The sequence below is a fragment of the Phaenicophaeus curvirostris genome, chromosome 4 (genome assembly GCF_032191515.1).
Source record: "Phaenicophaeus curvirostris isolate KB17595 chromosome 4, BPBGC_Pcur_1.0, whole genome shotgun sequence".
In the NCBI taxonomy this organism is placed as follows: domain Eukaryota; kingdom Metazoa; phylum Chordata; class Aves; order Cuculiformes; family Cuculidae; genus Phaenicophaeus; species Phaenicophaeus curvirostris.
The window spans coordinates 68,420,370-68,438,028 of record NC_091395.1 but is presented as its reverse complement, the minus strand read 5'-3'; the positions used below and the strand labels follow the sequence as shown (position 1 = coordinate 68,438,028).

Below are 17,659 nucleotides of genomic sequence, written 5' to 3'. Positions count from 1 at the left end.
AGGTGGTGGGCAGGGGGCTGCGGGTCCCAGGGCACCTGCCCTGTCTGTCTGGGGGCCAGCTGGAGTGGGGCGCTTTGGGAAACAGCCCCCTTCTTCCTTCCCCCTCTGGGCTCCTGATTGGGATGGTGGTGTTACCGGATGTTTTAAGATCGTTAATCTGTAGGTCTTAGTTTATTTATAAATACATATGCATATGCGTGTAAATGACATAAATCTTTCCTGGAAGAGCCTTATACTCTGCCTTGCTGAAATTCCTGCTTGTAAAAAACATACCTGGTGAATACTGCCTGCGTTTTGCAGTCGAATATTTTGCATTAAGCTAGTATTCAGTGTGCTTTTTTTCCATTAGATTAATACCTAGAGTTTGATTCCCCAGAACATCTTGGCTTGAAAATTCCTTCCCCCAACTAGCAAACATGTCAGATAAATAATGAAATTTAGTCTAGCACGTGGTTGCTGTTTAAAAAAAGAAGTCCTGACATAAGATTGTCCTCCTGTATTTTCATGTATATAACAGTCCATTAAACAGCCACTTGAAAAACCCCTCAGATCACCACTGTGCTCCGTGCAGAGTGTTTTTCAACCAAGAAATGTGCATATTCTTTTTGGATTGGATCCTACTTTTCTTAATTGTGTTGAGAAGTCCCATTAGTTTAGCTGGAGCTGTTTAAAGTGAGTAAGAACAACAGAATCTGCCCCTGTATGTTTTGCAAGTTCTTCCAACTCTAAATGGGTTTGGCACTTACGCCATATGTATATGCAGTTAAATTTGCCTTAAGCAGCAAGAGAGGAAAATAATCAGCTTTTTGACTTTGAAGTGCGGCTTGAAAACCAGAACAGTGATCACAATTTTGGGCCATTTCCCAACCTTAGCTGAAAAGACCACCTCAGACTAGAGGACATGTTTTGGCTGGTTTCACTGACAGTAACACGTCTGTGGTGGTGCTGCCTGAATTTGGAGTTTGTATTGCAATGATCTGAGAAATGAAGGGAAAGTGGAATCTGGCCCAAAACTTTACTGTGCCCAAACTCTCACCACAGAGTGGAGTGGTAATCTGGAAAGGCTTTTAAGTGGCTGCTTAATGTCAGGTTGCTTCTTTAGTTAAGGTTTCACTATGTTTAAAAGAAATTATAGTGGTAGAACTGACCAAACAAGGTATTTTAATGAACTAAATGAAAGTCTGACAGCAGATGGTGTGAAGAAGATCAGTTCTACCTGATGTGAAACTTATATAAGTAATGGTAGGAAGCTGTTACTCTTTTGTACTTTCAATTGACCTGGAATCTTCTGTGCAAGCATGTAAAAAATGTGGTTTCTGGCTTTGAAACCTCACTGATCAATTGGTAGAAGGTTTATCTTTTCAGGCCCGAGTTCCGGCGTGTGGGGTACTTTTTACATCACATTTTCCAAAATGCTCCTTGAAATGAAAGTATTTTCTGTCTGTTGCATACTCTGGCTGGTCTGGCAATATCGGATTTACTCCTGTCTGTCAGGATCATTCCATAAAATCCCTGTCCCACCTCTATTCCTGTGTGCCTGGTAGGCTCCAAGGGGATGGAATCTGCCAGGTTAGTGTGCAAGATAGATATTTCACTGGAATATCTAAAAGGGCCTTGCAGTTGGGACAGATGAGCAGATTTTAGTTGACCTTTCCCTTCCCATGTTCCTGTTATCTTACTGTTTAGTGTATTGAGAGATGAGATAGCATCGAAAAGTGCAGAATTACTGTTTCTGATGGAAGAAGGCGAAATACTAAGTCAGTGTAAAATAGCAGTTTCACTTATTTTCATGTATAAGCTTGAGACACATCAATTATCCTTTTCCAGTTCCTTAGTGTGTTAAAGATTAGATAAGAGAAGGTGGTGACCTGAATAAATGTTTCATTTGTAAAAGGAAAAAAAAAGATGTAAACTACTGTGTTATTAGTTTATAGTTTTCAGTGGCATGTTGAAAGAAGTCAGTGTAAGCTTGATTATGGATTGCATGGGTCAGTCTCAGTCTAATTTGAATCTTTTGAAGTCTTTTAACCCTAGAGATAGGTCGTCTTCATTTTGTGAATAAAGAAACTAAGATAAAGATGTTGCATACTTGTCCTCATCCTGTGAGAGGGTGTGGCAGAGGCTTAATAGAAATTCAGAAATGCCTGGTAAATAACAGCAAGTCTAAACAAATCATACCTGAGCACATAAACCAAACCTAAGATTGTTTTTTTTTTTTTTCAAAATTATGGTCGCAGATTTGTACTCGTCATATTCCTCTAATTCTAGGTACTCAGGTTCTTCTGGATGTGAATATTGTTAGGATATGAACATCATTTGGGTTTTATACTTCTAGGTGTTTAGACACACCTTGAACAGCTATGTGTGTGTCTACTGTTTAAATCCGATTTGATATGTAGAAAGTAAATTTGATCAGGAACTAACTAGTGTGCTTAAACAGAGGGTAACTTTTTTTACCGTTACTTTCTTCTCCTACAGAATAAAACAAGGTGATATTGCTGTCTTTCTAAACTACCTTCTGTCTTCTTGTTAATAGTCTTATTGCTAATTTAATTTGTTGGAGGTGTGAATCTTCTAATTCAGTTTGCATGATGAAAACATTAATTTACGAGAGTTTACTAGTCCTGTTTTTCAGGACATATCAAACCCCTTCTTCCCTCTAGCCTCAAAACTAGGGATTCTGTCTTGTGATGCTATTGTGCAAGAAGAATTTTCAAAGCTTTTCATAAAACAGTTTATTTTAGTAGAAGCCGGTCTTTTTTATCCCATGTAGAGCTGTAATTCCCTGTAGCAACTATAACCCTCATTTATGCGAAAAGGAAAGCTATCTGAATTCCTTATCTTGTTTAATGTGACTGTAAATAATCAAATGCCAGTGCTTCACACGTGTGGGTGTTAGATATGGCTCATAATATCTGTGATATATGTGTGTATCTACTACTAGAAGGTACTGTGATGACACAAAATACCCTATGGTACTTTATGGATTAAAGATTAAGGCGTTGGGAGCAATCCTGGGAGTTTTTTCCTTTCCTCATCCATTTTTCTGGTTGACCTGCTCATGCTGAGAGCTAACCTGCCCATGGAGGGATTTGCCTTTGGGTGAAAAGAGTGGTGCAAAGTGTTCTGGGATTCCCTGTCCTTGTTTCTTGGTATAAGTGGCGTTCTGTGCCAATCCAGCTCTTTCCTCTTGTGCATACATTACTTTTTGAGGGAAATCTGTATGTGAGAAAGAAGAATGGAAAACTCCTTCAAAAGGTGAACCCTATGATGGAACACACACAAGTAACTCAGTAGAAAAGCAGAAGATTATAAAGCAAATTCAAAATTGATCTTATGAGCACTGTAGTGCAGCAACTGAGATAGAAAATCAGGTAGTATTAAGTGATAGTGATGTATGAACTGATAGTGATATATCAACTGTGAGGCAGATGGTGCAAAAGCTTGCAGTTTAAAGCTCTCCTTCCTCAGATTTTCACATATTGGGGTTTTCACATGTAAAAGAATAATGTACCACACTGACTTCTAGTTTTGTATATGAGCAGAGGAATGATCACATACACTTTTCCTAGCAGAACTATCTTTGAAATGAGCAGCTCTTGAAGGACATTGGTAAACTTATCCCATAAATGGGGACAAATGATAAATATAAATTAGATTATTCTGAAAAAAATCTGAACATTCACAAAAATGTATTATTGTTTTGTATTCTCTTTTCATTTTTTCCGTAGCTTCCAATTTTCACAGTTACTTCAATCACTCTTAATGAATCCTTTGACTATAGGTAAGCCCCAAATTAATTTCTGCATCCCACACATAATCTGTGATGTTTTGAAGGAAAGAAATTAATCACTGTATGGTTTAAACTGCTTTGGAGACTGTTACTTTAGGCAATGAAATAAAGAAGGCTCCTAAAATACTTCCAAAAGGGTAGATCTGTAGTTTATTTGAAGTCAACGGCAGTTTACTCCAATTGAGGATCCATGCCAAAAGTGCGTTTTAAGCATACCTATTCTATTTGCATCTGCTTTAAAATTCATTTGTACTGCTCTGGCAGGAGGAGTTTATGAATGAGGATTGGGTCTGTTGTTGGGCTTAGAATATCCTCTATATCTTGACTGGTTTAGGCTAAGCTATGATCATGCCTTAAGCAAGTTCTTCCCTGGGCTGTTGATTGTATTGGTTCTGGCCTGTGGTTGCAGAATGGATGAGGTAGTTTCCAGCTGGATCTGTGAACCAATCTAGGGTGTGTGGGTTGTTGTAGTGGTATTTTTTCTGTGTTATTGGGGGTTTGGTGTTTGGCTTTTTTCCCCAAAAAATTAGTTTCCAGAGGGATCAGCAAGCTCCTGCAGATTTGGTAATTGTTAGGTGCAGCCCAAGGACAGAACTAGCACAAGCCTTTAAGTAACAGAATGTGATCACAGTTTGGCTTAGGTTTAACCCTGAGAGAGATTTGTTTCAGAATTGAAATTGTGTTCGTTTAGCACTCTTCACAAAAAAAATAAGCAGATTGCTTAAATTGTGTGTTTTATCTGGCTTCATATAAAAACAACTGGGGTAGTTCTGCAAGCGAAATACATCCTACTTTTGCTTGCAGTATAAGGTAATTCAGTACAGTATTGGTGATGATACAGAGGCAGATATCCTGTAATATGTCTATTTGTAACTAGGAAGAAAACTGTGGAGATAGCTCAGGTCACTGCAGTTGGACTATCAAACTGGACTAAAATCTTTTTTTAAGGAATATGGTCAAGTGGGAAATGAAGGCACGCTTATATCCAGAAAGTCCATTCACCAGCAGCAAATACTAATTTTAGTCTGAGGGTGTTGTGAGTTTTTGCAGGTGCTGTTATTTTTGTCTGTTCTTCCCTTATTTGCCTCTTATGTTCTATTGCGCTCCCTTATTGCATTGTGCTTTAAATTGCTGTAAACTCATTGCGGCAGGAAACGTGTCTTCCTGTGTTTGTACAGAATTATGCACAATGTCTGCCTTTTTGTCCTTTATTTAATGAACTGTAAGAAGAATTCATGTGGGCATGTTGCACTCTAAATAATTACATTTACTAAATATGAGAGGTCTAGTTATTGACACGCGGCTGCTTTGGTTATTTCAAATGTGGCAATTATAACTAGAGAGTTCACAATCTACTTAAAGGAATTTTACTCCTTTTCTATCTGTTGATGTACCATCCTGATAAAAAAAAAATCCCTGTTTGTCAAGGAGTCATCTGTAAAATTGGAGTTTTCCTACTATGTTTTTTTCTCTAGTAAACACTGTTCGTTAAGTAGTTGTTATATCAAAATGGAATGTTGCATTGTTTAACTGCAAGATTAAATTAATACTGGTTAAGATTACATTTCCTGAAGTTGGTACAAGGCTTTCACGCCTAATTTCTGAAGAGGTGCAGAAGCTATTTAATGTGTATGCACTAACATTATTAAATGTGAACATGATTACTGGGATTGTATATAGAGCCAATGTGAAGAACCAGTTGTTCAAGTGGCTATAGCCGTGGAAACAATAAATGATTGTGCATATAAACAAGCTGCGCAAGTGTTCACCTAGATACTTAGGGGGTTTAACTGCTTACAGTGTTACAGCTCTAACAGTCAGATGAGTGAGAGGACTTTGGCACTACCTTGCTGAAGTTCAGCTCTTGTAAGCACTTGAATCCATATTGTCTTAAAAATGCTGTAATAATCTTTTATCTGTTTATTTATTGAACTGCTTGCAGTCTAGCATCTGTGGTCAGAAGTGCCTTGGCCTTTATAATGCTGAAGAGTTAGTTGCCTATCTTGTGCTAAAACCTGAATTTTTAGCTGGGTGATTCTGGTAAACTTGCCAAGAGCCAGCCAGATAACGTGTATCGTACTTCTGGACAAATCTTTCTCCATATAAAAGAGGCCACTCTGATAAACCTAGTTAAGCTGTGGCCAGGCTTGTTTTTCAGTGAAATGAGTTGTCAAAAAATATATCTAACCTGCACAGTGGGGAAGGTTTGAGAGACCCCACAAAGCAGTACTGTGTTAACTGTCTCTGGAACTGGAAGCACGACAGCCTTCCTTGCATGATGATATGTCAACTTGTCTCCTAGCCTAAAGTTAGTGTTGCTTTAGTGTTACCATTCCGATCTGAAACCTAGGTTATCAGTTGTGTGGTGTTTTGTGCCTGGAAGGTGGATCTTGTACAGTAAGGACATACCATTAAAAGGCGTTAATTAGTGGGCAGCGTTTACAAATGTCTTTGTAGTGTAAGGCCATAGTTAAACAGGAATGTTTTGAATTTTCAGTTTTAATATTTCTTGTGAGTGGTTTGAAGGAAGATGTGGCAGCGGGTAGATCAAGATTTGAATTCATGCGAGTTTAAAATCTGTTGGGAAACATGCTTGCAACTGGGGAAAGATGCATTGTGAGACTGTATGTGCTCGGATTATTCTTATACATCTCAGTGTAGATGATGTAGAGCTTCTGTATCAATTCTTTTGCATTTTTCACTGAACCAATTGATTGAGTTATACAGTTAAAGGCATGTTGTAGATCATCTTGTTGCAGTTTTATGCTTTCAGAGCTTATGTGGGTGTGGTCCGGTCTGAATTTCTCAGTTGGTATCTGACAATCTGGTTTGTGGAATCAGTTTTGCAAGAATGATGTAGCAATCGTGCACCGCTAGTGCTATGGAGCTGTGTGGTTCTCAACCACAGAGAAACGTCACTTGCACTTTGCAGGCCAGAAAGCTGAAGCATGGAAGTCCGTGGACAGCTCAAGGGCAGAGTCTCAGTGTCAGTGTAGTAGCCACTAAACCATACAATGTATAGTCTGTGTATATTTATTAGTCTAAGATAGTACAATGATTCTCACTATTTTCATTCTGTAGGACAGAATCCAAGTTTCTGTCTCAAGGAAGACTGACTAATAATGCTCAGTGAAATCAGAGTCATGCTACATACAGTTCCTGTCTGTAAGGAAGATCCCTGTGGCTGTGGGAAGTCCATCTGACGACTTGAAAAATATTATTATTTATCTCAGTCTGTTTCTACAGCAGATTGCTTTGTTTGGCCCCAACAGTTTCTTTTTCTGCACCTAGTTGTGTTTTACTGATGAATTAACCAACAGCCTTGCCTTATGCAGATTTTTCAAATGTTTCTCTGAAGTGTAAAAACAACAGTAGTTGAAAATGAAAACATATAAACATCTTTCCCATACTATATTCTAATGCAGTGATCTCACTGAATTTAGTATGTAGCTTTTTAAGAAGCAAAAACATGTGAAGAGGTAAATGCTGTAATTCTAACTCTAAGTAGTAATTTGTGGAGGTATGGCTCTCATGTACCTGAAAATGTAATTGCAATGTTTCCTCACTGTAATGGCGCATTGCTGCATCCGCCCTTCTCTTTGTAAAAGATGAGTCGCTTCAAATTGGACATTGTTCTAGCCAGCAATTACATCTGAAAGAGGCAAGAGTGGTAATTAATCTGAACCACATAGGTCAACCATAAAGCAGATTAACCTAATGGCTTTGTTGCTGCTGTGTTGGAAAGGAAGCTGTTGGTCTTTCTGGAAGAATTTTATCTGAAGTATTTTAGAATGAGGTCCAGAATAGAAGCTCTGAAATCAATATTAAGACATTTACAAACCACAGCTCTTATAATTTGATTTGATACTTCTTTTAAGCTGCTTCAGAAATGGAAAAGGATTTTGCGGTTAGGGAATGACATGACAAACAAATATTGCCTCCTCTCATAACTTCTACCAGAAATGCCAAATTTATCTGTAAATCATGCAGGTCATGCATTCTCTTTACATTTTTGGGGTGCACAGACCATTTCTGTGTATTTGCTGTAAATACAAGAACAGTCAGTTCATAGAAAAGAGAAAGCATGTTGATTTAGTTAATATTCCTACGCACTTGATTCTTGCCTATCATTAATAAATTATATGTAGTCATTATTGACTTCCATAGGATGGTGAATTCAGTTACGTTCTTGCAAGTGGTCTCTTTTTGTAAAATGGAAATTCATAATAATTACATTGTAAGTAACTGGCCAGATATTTGGGATAAAATACGGCAGAATTTGTTGTGTTGGACTTCAAGTTTAATGCACCAGTGATCCTCTTTTTTGGTTTGGGGTTTTTTTGTGTATTTTTTCTATGGTATTTTTTTATTATGCTTCAGAAGATTATATGGTTATATACTTGGCATATATTACAGTTCAGTTTTTTACTTTTTCCAGACAGCATTGTGGTATGAATTTGGGTCAGTTTATCGTTCTTGATCAGTACTGTGCCCTGCACAAATGTGTCTTTCTGATGAGTTTCTAACTTCTGTGGACTTTGCAGCTTAGTGTACTTTTTTAGTCACATGGTTAAAAAAATTAAGTTGATGCTTCTGTCCATTGTTTTTCATGGCGATACAATCTATACCTAGTCCTTTCCCATTCAGTGGAATGTATGTGTAGGGGCTGTCGGTGTTACCATTCCTTGATTTTGTTTCTGTCCAGTTCTGTCAGAAATACTCTTTGCTCTGTGTGGTTTGATATTCTTCAAGCATATATTCAGCTTCTTTTTAATATAAAAAGTATTTTGTTAAAATAGCTGGAGTTTGTTTTAATGATGCTGGTGATCACAGATTCACAGTAAGTTTTGTTACTGCATTAAGTATGATGGGGCAAGTAGATTTGATGTATTTGGAAGGTGAATGAAAAACTTACAAAGCAACGTTAGGAAACGAAATGCAGAAGTTTTTTTAGAGAGTAAATGTTGGTTCAAAGAATCTCTGCAAGCCAGCTTTTTAAGGTTTTTGTATTCCTTATTTGTTTACTTTCCTAGTAGAGTTGAGAATGTTTTGTTGCAGCAGCACAGTGAGATGTGGATGTTCCTTTTGGCAAAGCTCATGGAAATTTGATATGAGCGAAGGTACACTAAGCTGGAACTGCTCTGACTGCAGTGGTAGAACTGTTCAAGAAGCTGTACATTTGAGTGAAGAAGGATTTTTTTTTTTAATACCTATTCTGTTAGTTCCTTTCTCCCCAGTGATTTAATTCTGAAAGAGTTGAGTACTGTTCGCTGCTTCGTTTCTATTCGAGTTACATAGGGTAACTCCCTTCCTTTCTCTCCCATTGTGGTTAACGGTACGTACTGCTTTGGTACAGTTAGAAAGTTTCTGTGCAGTTCTGCTACGGTTCTGTCATGTGGAAACGCATCTGGCCATATCACTTAGTAAAATCTTCTTTTAAAATAATTTGCTGCACAAAAATTACTCTTCCGCTGAAATGTTTTGCAATTAAAAATAGAGATATATGTTCCTGTATCTATCTCTGCTTTATTTGAGAAGTATGCATTTCTTCTGTAAATGCAATTTGCTTCTTCAGATCAATGTGCTAAAATTCCAGTTTAACATAGAAAATGGAAAACATATGTTTTTGAGAAACAATTGAAAAAATACCATAGTAAGTTTAAAAATCAGTTTAATATTAGTGCTGTGAAATCTGAAGCATTGAAAAGACCTGAATTCTACAACAGCTAAGTCCTTCCTGATAACCTATATATTGCTGTAGTCTAGAATAAATGGTGTGTATTTGAGCAATGCCTACTTATTTATTAGTGGAGTCTACTCTTATTACTATTACTGCCCTCAAAAAATAAAGAGAATGTTTATTTACAACTTGATTATCAAAATATGTGTTCTAAAACATTATTCTATGCGTTTTATTACTCAACTTCAACATCTTCCATCGTTCACCGTGGCTGAGAGATAATTCTTAGATATTTTATGTTTCTGGTTTGTATGTAATTTTCAGAATACCTCGATATTTGCCTTGTCTCTGTGAAGATATTCTGTATGCACAGCCAAAATGTGAAATATTTGTATTGCAGAGGACTTCCTGCATTTTTTAGTGCTTTGTATAAAAGTTCTTTTATATCAGGTTTTGTTTTGGTTATCACTGTAGATGGATTTCTTTTGAAGCATGAAAAATGGTGACAGATCTGTAGAAGTGACCTAATTTTATGCTAGTGTTATGGTTTATTTCATTCTGATAAAGTATTCTGTTTTACATTACTCATATTTTTCTTCTAGGCAAACGGAGTGGGCGTAGTAAAAAATGGAGAGAGATGCTGAAGTTGCCACCTGTTAGTCATTGTGAAGGTATTAGATCCTCGATTGGTAGGTGTCCTGTGGAATGGTCTGATTTTTTTTTTTTTTTTTTTTGAGAAGGAAGGGTAAGAGCTTGGTGGTGTTAACTGCAAGTATTGTGTCTTGCTTCTGATTGCTAATTACCAAAAAAACTATTAAAACTTTTAATGTGATGAAGAATTTATAGGAAGAAAAATTTAGAAGATAAAAGCACCTTGTTTGTTAAAAAAACCTGCTCCTAAAGGATAAATTTACTAAGTCATGTATTAGTAAAAGGAATCATAATGTAATTTGAATGGTGTAGTAATATATTTCACTTTTTTCCTTAATGTCTTGTGGTATTTTTTTCCCTTTTCTGTTATTATCTTTTATTCTTTCTTTCCAAACAGTGTTGTTTGCTTTAGGATTGCTATTTTACAGTATTGTTACTTTCCACTCTGCAACCCTAATGAAACTTAACTTTTTCATTCAATGCGTTTTTAATAAATGTGATAGTCTTAAAGACTAATGTGTCTGGAAGTGAGTGTTGTACTGTTCTTTGGGATCGTTGCATGGCACTGATTCCTTTGCTAAATTTGTTAATGTAAATTCTTCATGTTTTAGTGATGTTTCTCTGACCTATTCTCAAATGGCAGTAAGGACTGTGCTTTGACAAAGATAAAAGCAAATATTTACTTTTTATTTCTTTCTCAGAAAGAGACTATAGCCAGCTTTGTGACAAGCAGCCAATAGGAAGACTTCTCTTCAGACAGTTCTGTGATTCCAGACCAGAGTTGAAAAGATGCATTGAATTTCTGGATGCAGTGGTAAGCAGCGAGAAGTTGGAAGTAGATGTCAGTAGGCAATAGGTTATACATTTTTGTTTGTAAAAAGTTTAATTTTTGTGCTGGTTTTGGCTGGGATAGAGTTAATTTTCTTCATTTGCGCTCATGCTGTGCTATGTTTTGGATTTTTGAGCAAAACAATGTTGATAAGGATGTTTTAGTTATTGCTGAAGGGTGCAGAAGGGTGCAGAAGGCCAACGCCTTCTGTGTCTCATGTTGTCCCACTAGTGAGTAGGCTGAGGGTACACAAGAGGCTGGGAGGGGACACAGCCAGGACAGCTGATCCCAGCTGACCAAAAGGATGTCCCATCATATGTCAGCGTGCTCAGCAATAAAAGCTGGGAGAAAGAAAGAGTAAGGGGGAAGTTAGAGTTACGGTGTTTATCTTGCCAAGTAGCCATTATGCATGATGATGAAGCTCTGCTTTCCTGGAGGTGACTAAACATCTGCCTGTCTGTGAAGTGAATCAATTGCTTGTTTTGCTTTGCTTGTGCGTGCAGCTTTGCTTTTTCTATTAAACTGTCTTTATCTCAACCCACCAGTTCTCTCTCTTTTACCCTCCTGATTATCACAGAGGTGAGTGAGCAAACAAACGGCTCTGAGGGGCTTAGCTGCTTACCAGGGTTAAAACACAATAATTTTTAAAATATTAATGTTCTCAAAGCGTATCTCTTCTCTAATGCTGCATACATGAAAACACGGTGCAATATACTTTTTGCCAACTGTAAAGCTGTAAACTTCTGATAGATGTGGAAAAACTCTGGCTGTTAATTAAAGGAAAACGTTAATATTTGCCATAAAATCTCTGCCGTCTTGATATGGTGAGAGCTACAAAAATAGGCATGATGGGAGTGAGAGAAACAATTTTAGAAAGACACACTGCTTGGCTTCTTGAGCCTAAGGGGATTGTGTGTACAATGAATATTACTTGTGGTACTCAGACTTGAAAGTGTTGTAAACACACACTTGAAAATGTTGCAACATGCATGGAAGCCCTAGGCTAGCCAGAATGTGCTAATTGAAAAAAATACAATGGCGATAGAAATTTAGGGAACCACCTATGGAAGGAGAGAAACCAGATTTTGGAGACTAATGGAAAAGGAAGTGCTTTGTCTTGATATATTTGCAGCTTGTTATCTAATGCTAAAGACTATGGGGAGGAAGGAAGTGTGCCTGCAGCCATGTTTTGCAAAAAATACTCAGATAAAACCCTTGTGGGGAGGGTGAAAGTAATGAGAAGAGTAGGCAGGCACATGGCAGTCTTTGAGGGGAGAGAATAAGAGCTCAGACTTTATTCTTTGTGCCTCGTAGTTATTCCAACAGCAGTAAGACATGGTCTTAAACTGGGATTGCTGCCAATTCCTCATCCTACCTGCATTTGTTCTTATATTCAACTGACCAAAAAAAGATAGAAGTAGGGTTGTGCTGCATCTTACATGTGTCCCTTGATAAAGTATCAGAATGCAAGATGCCCCTGAAAGGTACAGGGTGTGAGGAAGTACATGGGATTATTGCTGTGGCCCCTCTTCACCATATCTTCCTTCCCCCTATGGGAGTATAAACTGAAGCACTTGATCAGCTAAAAAGGATCTCTGGGGCAAATAAAAAGAATTGCCTTATATTTGTCAATGAATCTTTGTGCTATTAGGCTTACCCCCGAGGTGCATTTCGCCATAGCCTTAGGACTCTTAGAAGCTGTTCTAGCACCAGATTCCAGAAGCCTGTTTGACAGTTGGAGATGTAGAAAGAATTGAATGGAAATCCCAAATGGTGGAGCTAAATATCCTGAAATGAATATAAATAAGACCCGTTAATGAGAATAGTACCGTGGGGAGACCACTGACAACTGTGGATGTACCACAACTTTGGTACATGCTTTTAATCCTTAAAAGCTTAGATAAGGAGTAGCAGAATCTTAGAACAAAGGATAAAGAACTCTTATGCATGACTATAAGGCAGGCATGTCTTTGCACTACAGATGTTATTTTTCAGGTGAAGTGATCTCCAAGAAGTAACTCTCTTTTACACTAGCTGGAAATTTTGAATTGTTTTTGAAGTACACAACCTATATGGGTTGCAACACTTCTGTGAGTTAACACAGGCTGTCATTGCAAAGGTAATTGATATAAGGGATGACGTCACAATTTATTTTTTTTAAAACAGTTTTTAACTTCCTTGCGAAAGAATTACGCTTGGGAATCACTGGAACCAGGAACCTTGTAAGAGCTAAGATAATCTCTAATAGGTGGTTCTTGTGATCTGAAAGCTAGCATTTTGTCTTGATCAAGGAAGTGAGATAAAATACTTACTTTTTACAGATGGTTCCTGAGGTAGCCTGATTCTCTTTTCTGGACTGGACTTCAGCAAAATTATTCAAGACTTTTTTGGGTGAGGGGGTTGGGTTGAGGGCGTTTTTGTTGGTTTTGTTTGTAAGGCAGTAACATGAAGTTAAAGGCTAAGGTTGTGGCATTTTTACCTTGGGTTTTGCCAATTCTTTTTGTTTTAAATCAATTTTAGACCTAATCTTTCTTAAAGTAAGAATATGGCATTTATGCCAGAGAGTTTAAGAGCCTTGCATCTTAATTAAAAGAGTTTTCTGACTATTACGCTGAACAGTGCGCTTTCAGCGGTGCGATTGCTTCAGGAGGCCAAAATGGCAAAATCACAGTAATGTAGTGCTGCTATGGTGATTACTGAGACTGGTAAGCTTTAGCTCTTGAGTAGGTGTGATTTTAAAGTCTGGAGTCAGCTTGGCTCTACAGAAAGAGAGTTGTGAAATAATTGAACACAAGTGACAGAAATTCAAGTGAGGAATTACAGTTATCCAATCATCTAGTGACTCATTTCACTAGCCGGGGAGAAGGTTACTCAAGTATGAAAAAGAATGGGTAAGAGCTCAAACTTCCCTCTTAAGCTCCGAGAGTAACAGAAATTAGTTGACAGGGCTGTCTCTTTAACTTCCTTTGAAATTACAGCATCTGCTTGAAACAGGATGCCTGTTTGTATTACATTAAGTTAGTGACTACTTTGGCATAATTGAAAAAGGTAAAGGTTTTAAGCGCACTGCTGTGGTTGATTAACTTTTCTGACCTGCTCAGGTTGTTTGGTAGTTGCAGAAGAATTCTTTACCATTGGGCTGATAATTGTGGAATTTAAGTAGAAAAAGCAATGGCTTGCAGTTGTTTATGGATTTGAGTACTGTGCTGAAGTGGTTGATTCCATAATGTCTCAGCAGAAAAAGGTGTTGATGACTTAGTAGTGAGTCAGCGTGGGTTGATTGCAATTGATTGCTGAACTGGAGTTCAGGGATTCTGTTATTTTCAGTACTGTGTGCATGTTTGGTTCTTGAACTGTCACTTATCAGTGCAATAGTTTTCTTCATAAAGGCATGTAGCTTCTCTTCCAATTAGATCAATCGCTTGTAACTTCCTATGAGGTTCTTAATGGTGGTTGTCCCAATGCACCGAACTGTTAGTCTGTGTGATACAGTTCTCCGTTCTGGAGGTCTGCCATGTATTCTTTGTTCCTAGGTGCATGCATTTATGGTCTGAGATGTGAAATAAGCTTTGATTGAGTTGGCCCAGCTTACGAAACTAGTACAGGTTACTGTTTGAGATTGCATTAATCTAATTCATCTTTCCTCAGATTGTCTTTAAACGTTGTAACTTCTGATGTCTGCTTCTAGATTTTTCCATAAAATTATTTATAGTAGGTAGTCTATTGATTTTTTTCAAAATTTTTATTTGGTTTGTGTTTGGTTTTCTTTTTTCATAAGTAGCTACCTCTGGAGCTTGGGTAAGCTGCCAGCTGTTTATCTGCAAAATGCACTGTATTGCACAATGGTCTTTTTCTGCATCACAGCATCATATATTGCTAAGTCAAAAACTTCATGCAATTTTGTGTCTCCTCATTTGTACTTTCTCAAAGCATAAAGTAGGGTTTGGCTTAGAATTCACTTATTTCCAGTTAACTTCACCTTGTAAAGAGTAGTAGTTTTATCCTTCTTTTATCCAAGACCTGTAGCAAAGAAAAATACATGAAGACAAAAAAATAGTGCCGTGAAGAAAAAGCTGATTATTGTACTCTTATTTAATTATTTCCCATCTGGTTCATTCTGTCATACAATACTACATAAATAATATCTCATTGTAATTGATCTAATTTTACTTCTAGGATGCATTTTCTGTAATTACATTTAAACTAATTATTAGTTTTTGTATGTTTTCCAAAAGTTAGATTGGATATGCTTTTTTTTTTTCTTGAGACTGTTCTTCATACATGTTTCAACATGGAGCCTAAAAATCTGTAAATAGATTTTAAACAATGAGAGCCTTCAGTAGCTTCATATTAGGAGCATTGTGTTATTCATGATAAAAATTATTTAGCATCCTGTAGAACACTGTAATACCAAATAGCTCTGAACATATTTTAATCTTCAATTCCATTCCTCTAGGCAGAATATGAGGTATCTTCAGATGAAAAGCGTATAGACTGTGGCCTAAAAGTTTTGGAGACGTACTTCACTAATGGGGTAAATATAATACATTGAAAAATATTTTCTCAAGCGGTTTGTAAATGTCAGATAAATAGAGATCCAAGTGGTTGCATTCATTATAATAAATTTACATTCAAACTTCATTACTTCCATTTTTGTCTTTCTGAAAGGTATGCTGCCTTCTAAAATCGTGAATCTCTTACCAGATTCTTGAGCAGAAACCGTGACATGTCTGCTTTTAAGACTAGTGCCATTATGATTTATTTCCCTATGTTTTGTAATTAAAATACTGGTCTCAAGTAAAGATCTTTTTTTTTTTTTTTTTCAAACAAACTCATTTAGAATCTAACTCAGAGTTTTCTAGTCTGAAGATGTAAGGACGAGGAATTCTTGAAATACTTGGTCTTCTTTCAGACTCCTGTGTGGCCTTGGTTGGTTTGCTATAAATTTTCAGAGTTGTTGCAGGTTTTCACAAAGGCAAATGTTGTGTTGTTTTGTTCTAGAGCATTCGGTTTCTTTGTATTTTGCATGGAGACCATTAATAGTGGATCTTTTGCATATATTAGATGTGACTGCACTTGATTTTTAAAAATTTGTTCTTTGGTATCATTGAATGATTTGGGTTGGAAGGGACCTTGGGGACCATCCAGTTCCAATCCAACACCTCCCACTAGATCAGGCTGCTCAAGGCCCCATCCAGCCTGGCCTTGAACACCTCCAGAGATGGGGCAGCCACAACTTCCCTGGGAAAGCTGTGCCAGGGCTTCACCATCCTCATTGTGAATAATTTCTTCCTAATGTCTAATCTAAATCTTCCCCCTTCCAATTTAAAGCTATTTCCCCTCTTTCTATCACTTCATGCCCTTGTAAAAGGCTTCTCCCCAGCATTCTTGTAGCCCCTTTCAGGTGCTGGAAGGCCTCTATAAGGTATCCAGTAGAAGCTTTTCTGTGGATATATAATTAGACATTTGCTTATGGAAAGGAGAAGAAATTTGACTTACTGCCAGGTTTGTTTCTCCAAATACTGACATAGTAAATAGCTGTAATGGCTTTCAATGCATTTTTCTGCAATAGGGAACAAATAAAAATTTTGCCTGAATGCAACTTTCTTGGTTTTCTTTTTAGCCAAAACATTCATTTCCTTTTTTTTCTAATAGAAGTTGTATTTCACTTCGCTTTTTTTTTTTCACAATACAAAAATTCTGTTGTTGTAGTGATTTACAAAATTGCTTTCATTGTTGCCTTTTTTCTTTTTAAATTATGGAAAGTCTGCAGCACACTTGCCAGAAATACCTCAGGAAACAGTAAATGAATGTAGAGCAAGACTGGAAAAGAACCCTTCTAAGGATCTTTTTATGGACTGTACTAGGTAAGTTAAAACTGCATAGTGCTAAGTTTGAGTATCACAGGAGATCTGTGTGATTTTTCGAGAAAAATAGAGGGTGATGTTATTACACCAGGAGTGTTTGGTCTCTGAAATGAGTGTACGTAAGAAATTTGGAACAGATTATTGAAGGACTAGGTTTCCTTCAGGTGTGATTTAGACATTCGAGTTCTGCAGAGCTTTTTCTTCAGTGCTGTTTTTGCATAAAATTGTTCTATTGTCTGCTGTCAAGTATTCTGTGAGTTAAAATAGTATTTCCGAAGGCACTCAGAAAATTACGAAGTTATAAACTGGAGCTTGAAAGGTTTCTGAACAATGTTATACGATATATGGCTCTTGAAAATGAGTTGAACTGAAGCCAACAGTTATTCATTGCATTAAGATGTCAGATTAGAGGGTCAGTTGTGATGGTTAACACAAACAAATACAGCTTTGTTTTGTTCTGAAGTCATAAAGTGATACTCCATGCAGCAGCAGCAGGGAAGGCTTTTCTTGGAGGGATGGTACATGTTTACCAGTGTTGCATGTCTTTAAAGCTTTTATGTTTCTAATATTACTGGTTCTTCAAGGCATGCTTGGTCGTGTCTGAAGGATTGCAACATGTTTTGTCAGTGTTTGGGTCATCTCACTGGCAACAAAAAAAAAGCATAGTTTATAACAAGCTGAGAGTATAAGGTATGTGAGAACATCTGGTAAAACATGTCTCAAATGGTGGATGTCATGTAAGTCACCCTGTTTCTTCTGTCCAGTAAATATATGAATACAATTTGGGTGACTTGTAGTTATCCTCCCTCCCCAGGTATTTGGTTTAAGGGGAATAATAA

General features: G+C 37.2%; 1 protein-coding gene across 2 annotated transcripts in view; it reads left to right on the top strand.

The window, feature by feature from the left end:
* The window catches only part of GRK4 (G protein-coupled receptor kinase 4), a 43,313-nt gene that overhangs the window by 799 nt on the left and 24,855 nt on the right, over window positions 1-17,659 (top strand). For both annotated transcript variants that reach the window (XR_011337385.1, XM_069856424.1), the window contains exons 2-5: window positions 10,076-10,162; window positions 10,826-10,938; window positions 15,410-15,487; window positions 16,720-16,820. Coding sequence is in view for 1 of the 2 variants with exons in the window: in XM_069856424.1 (XP_069712525.1) it covers window positions 10,076-10,162; window positions 10,826-10,938; window positions 15,410-15,487; window positions 16,720-16,820 (379 nt within the window). In the remaining variant the exon portion in view is untranslated. The remainder of the gene's footprint in view (window positions 1-10,075; window positions 10,163-10,825; window positions 10,939-15,409; window positions 15,488-16,719; window positions 16,821-17,659) is intronic.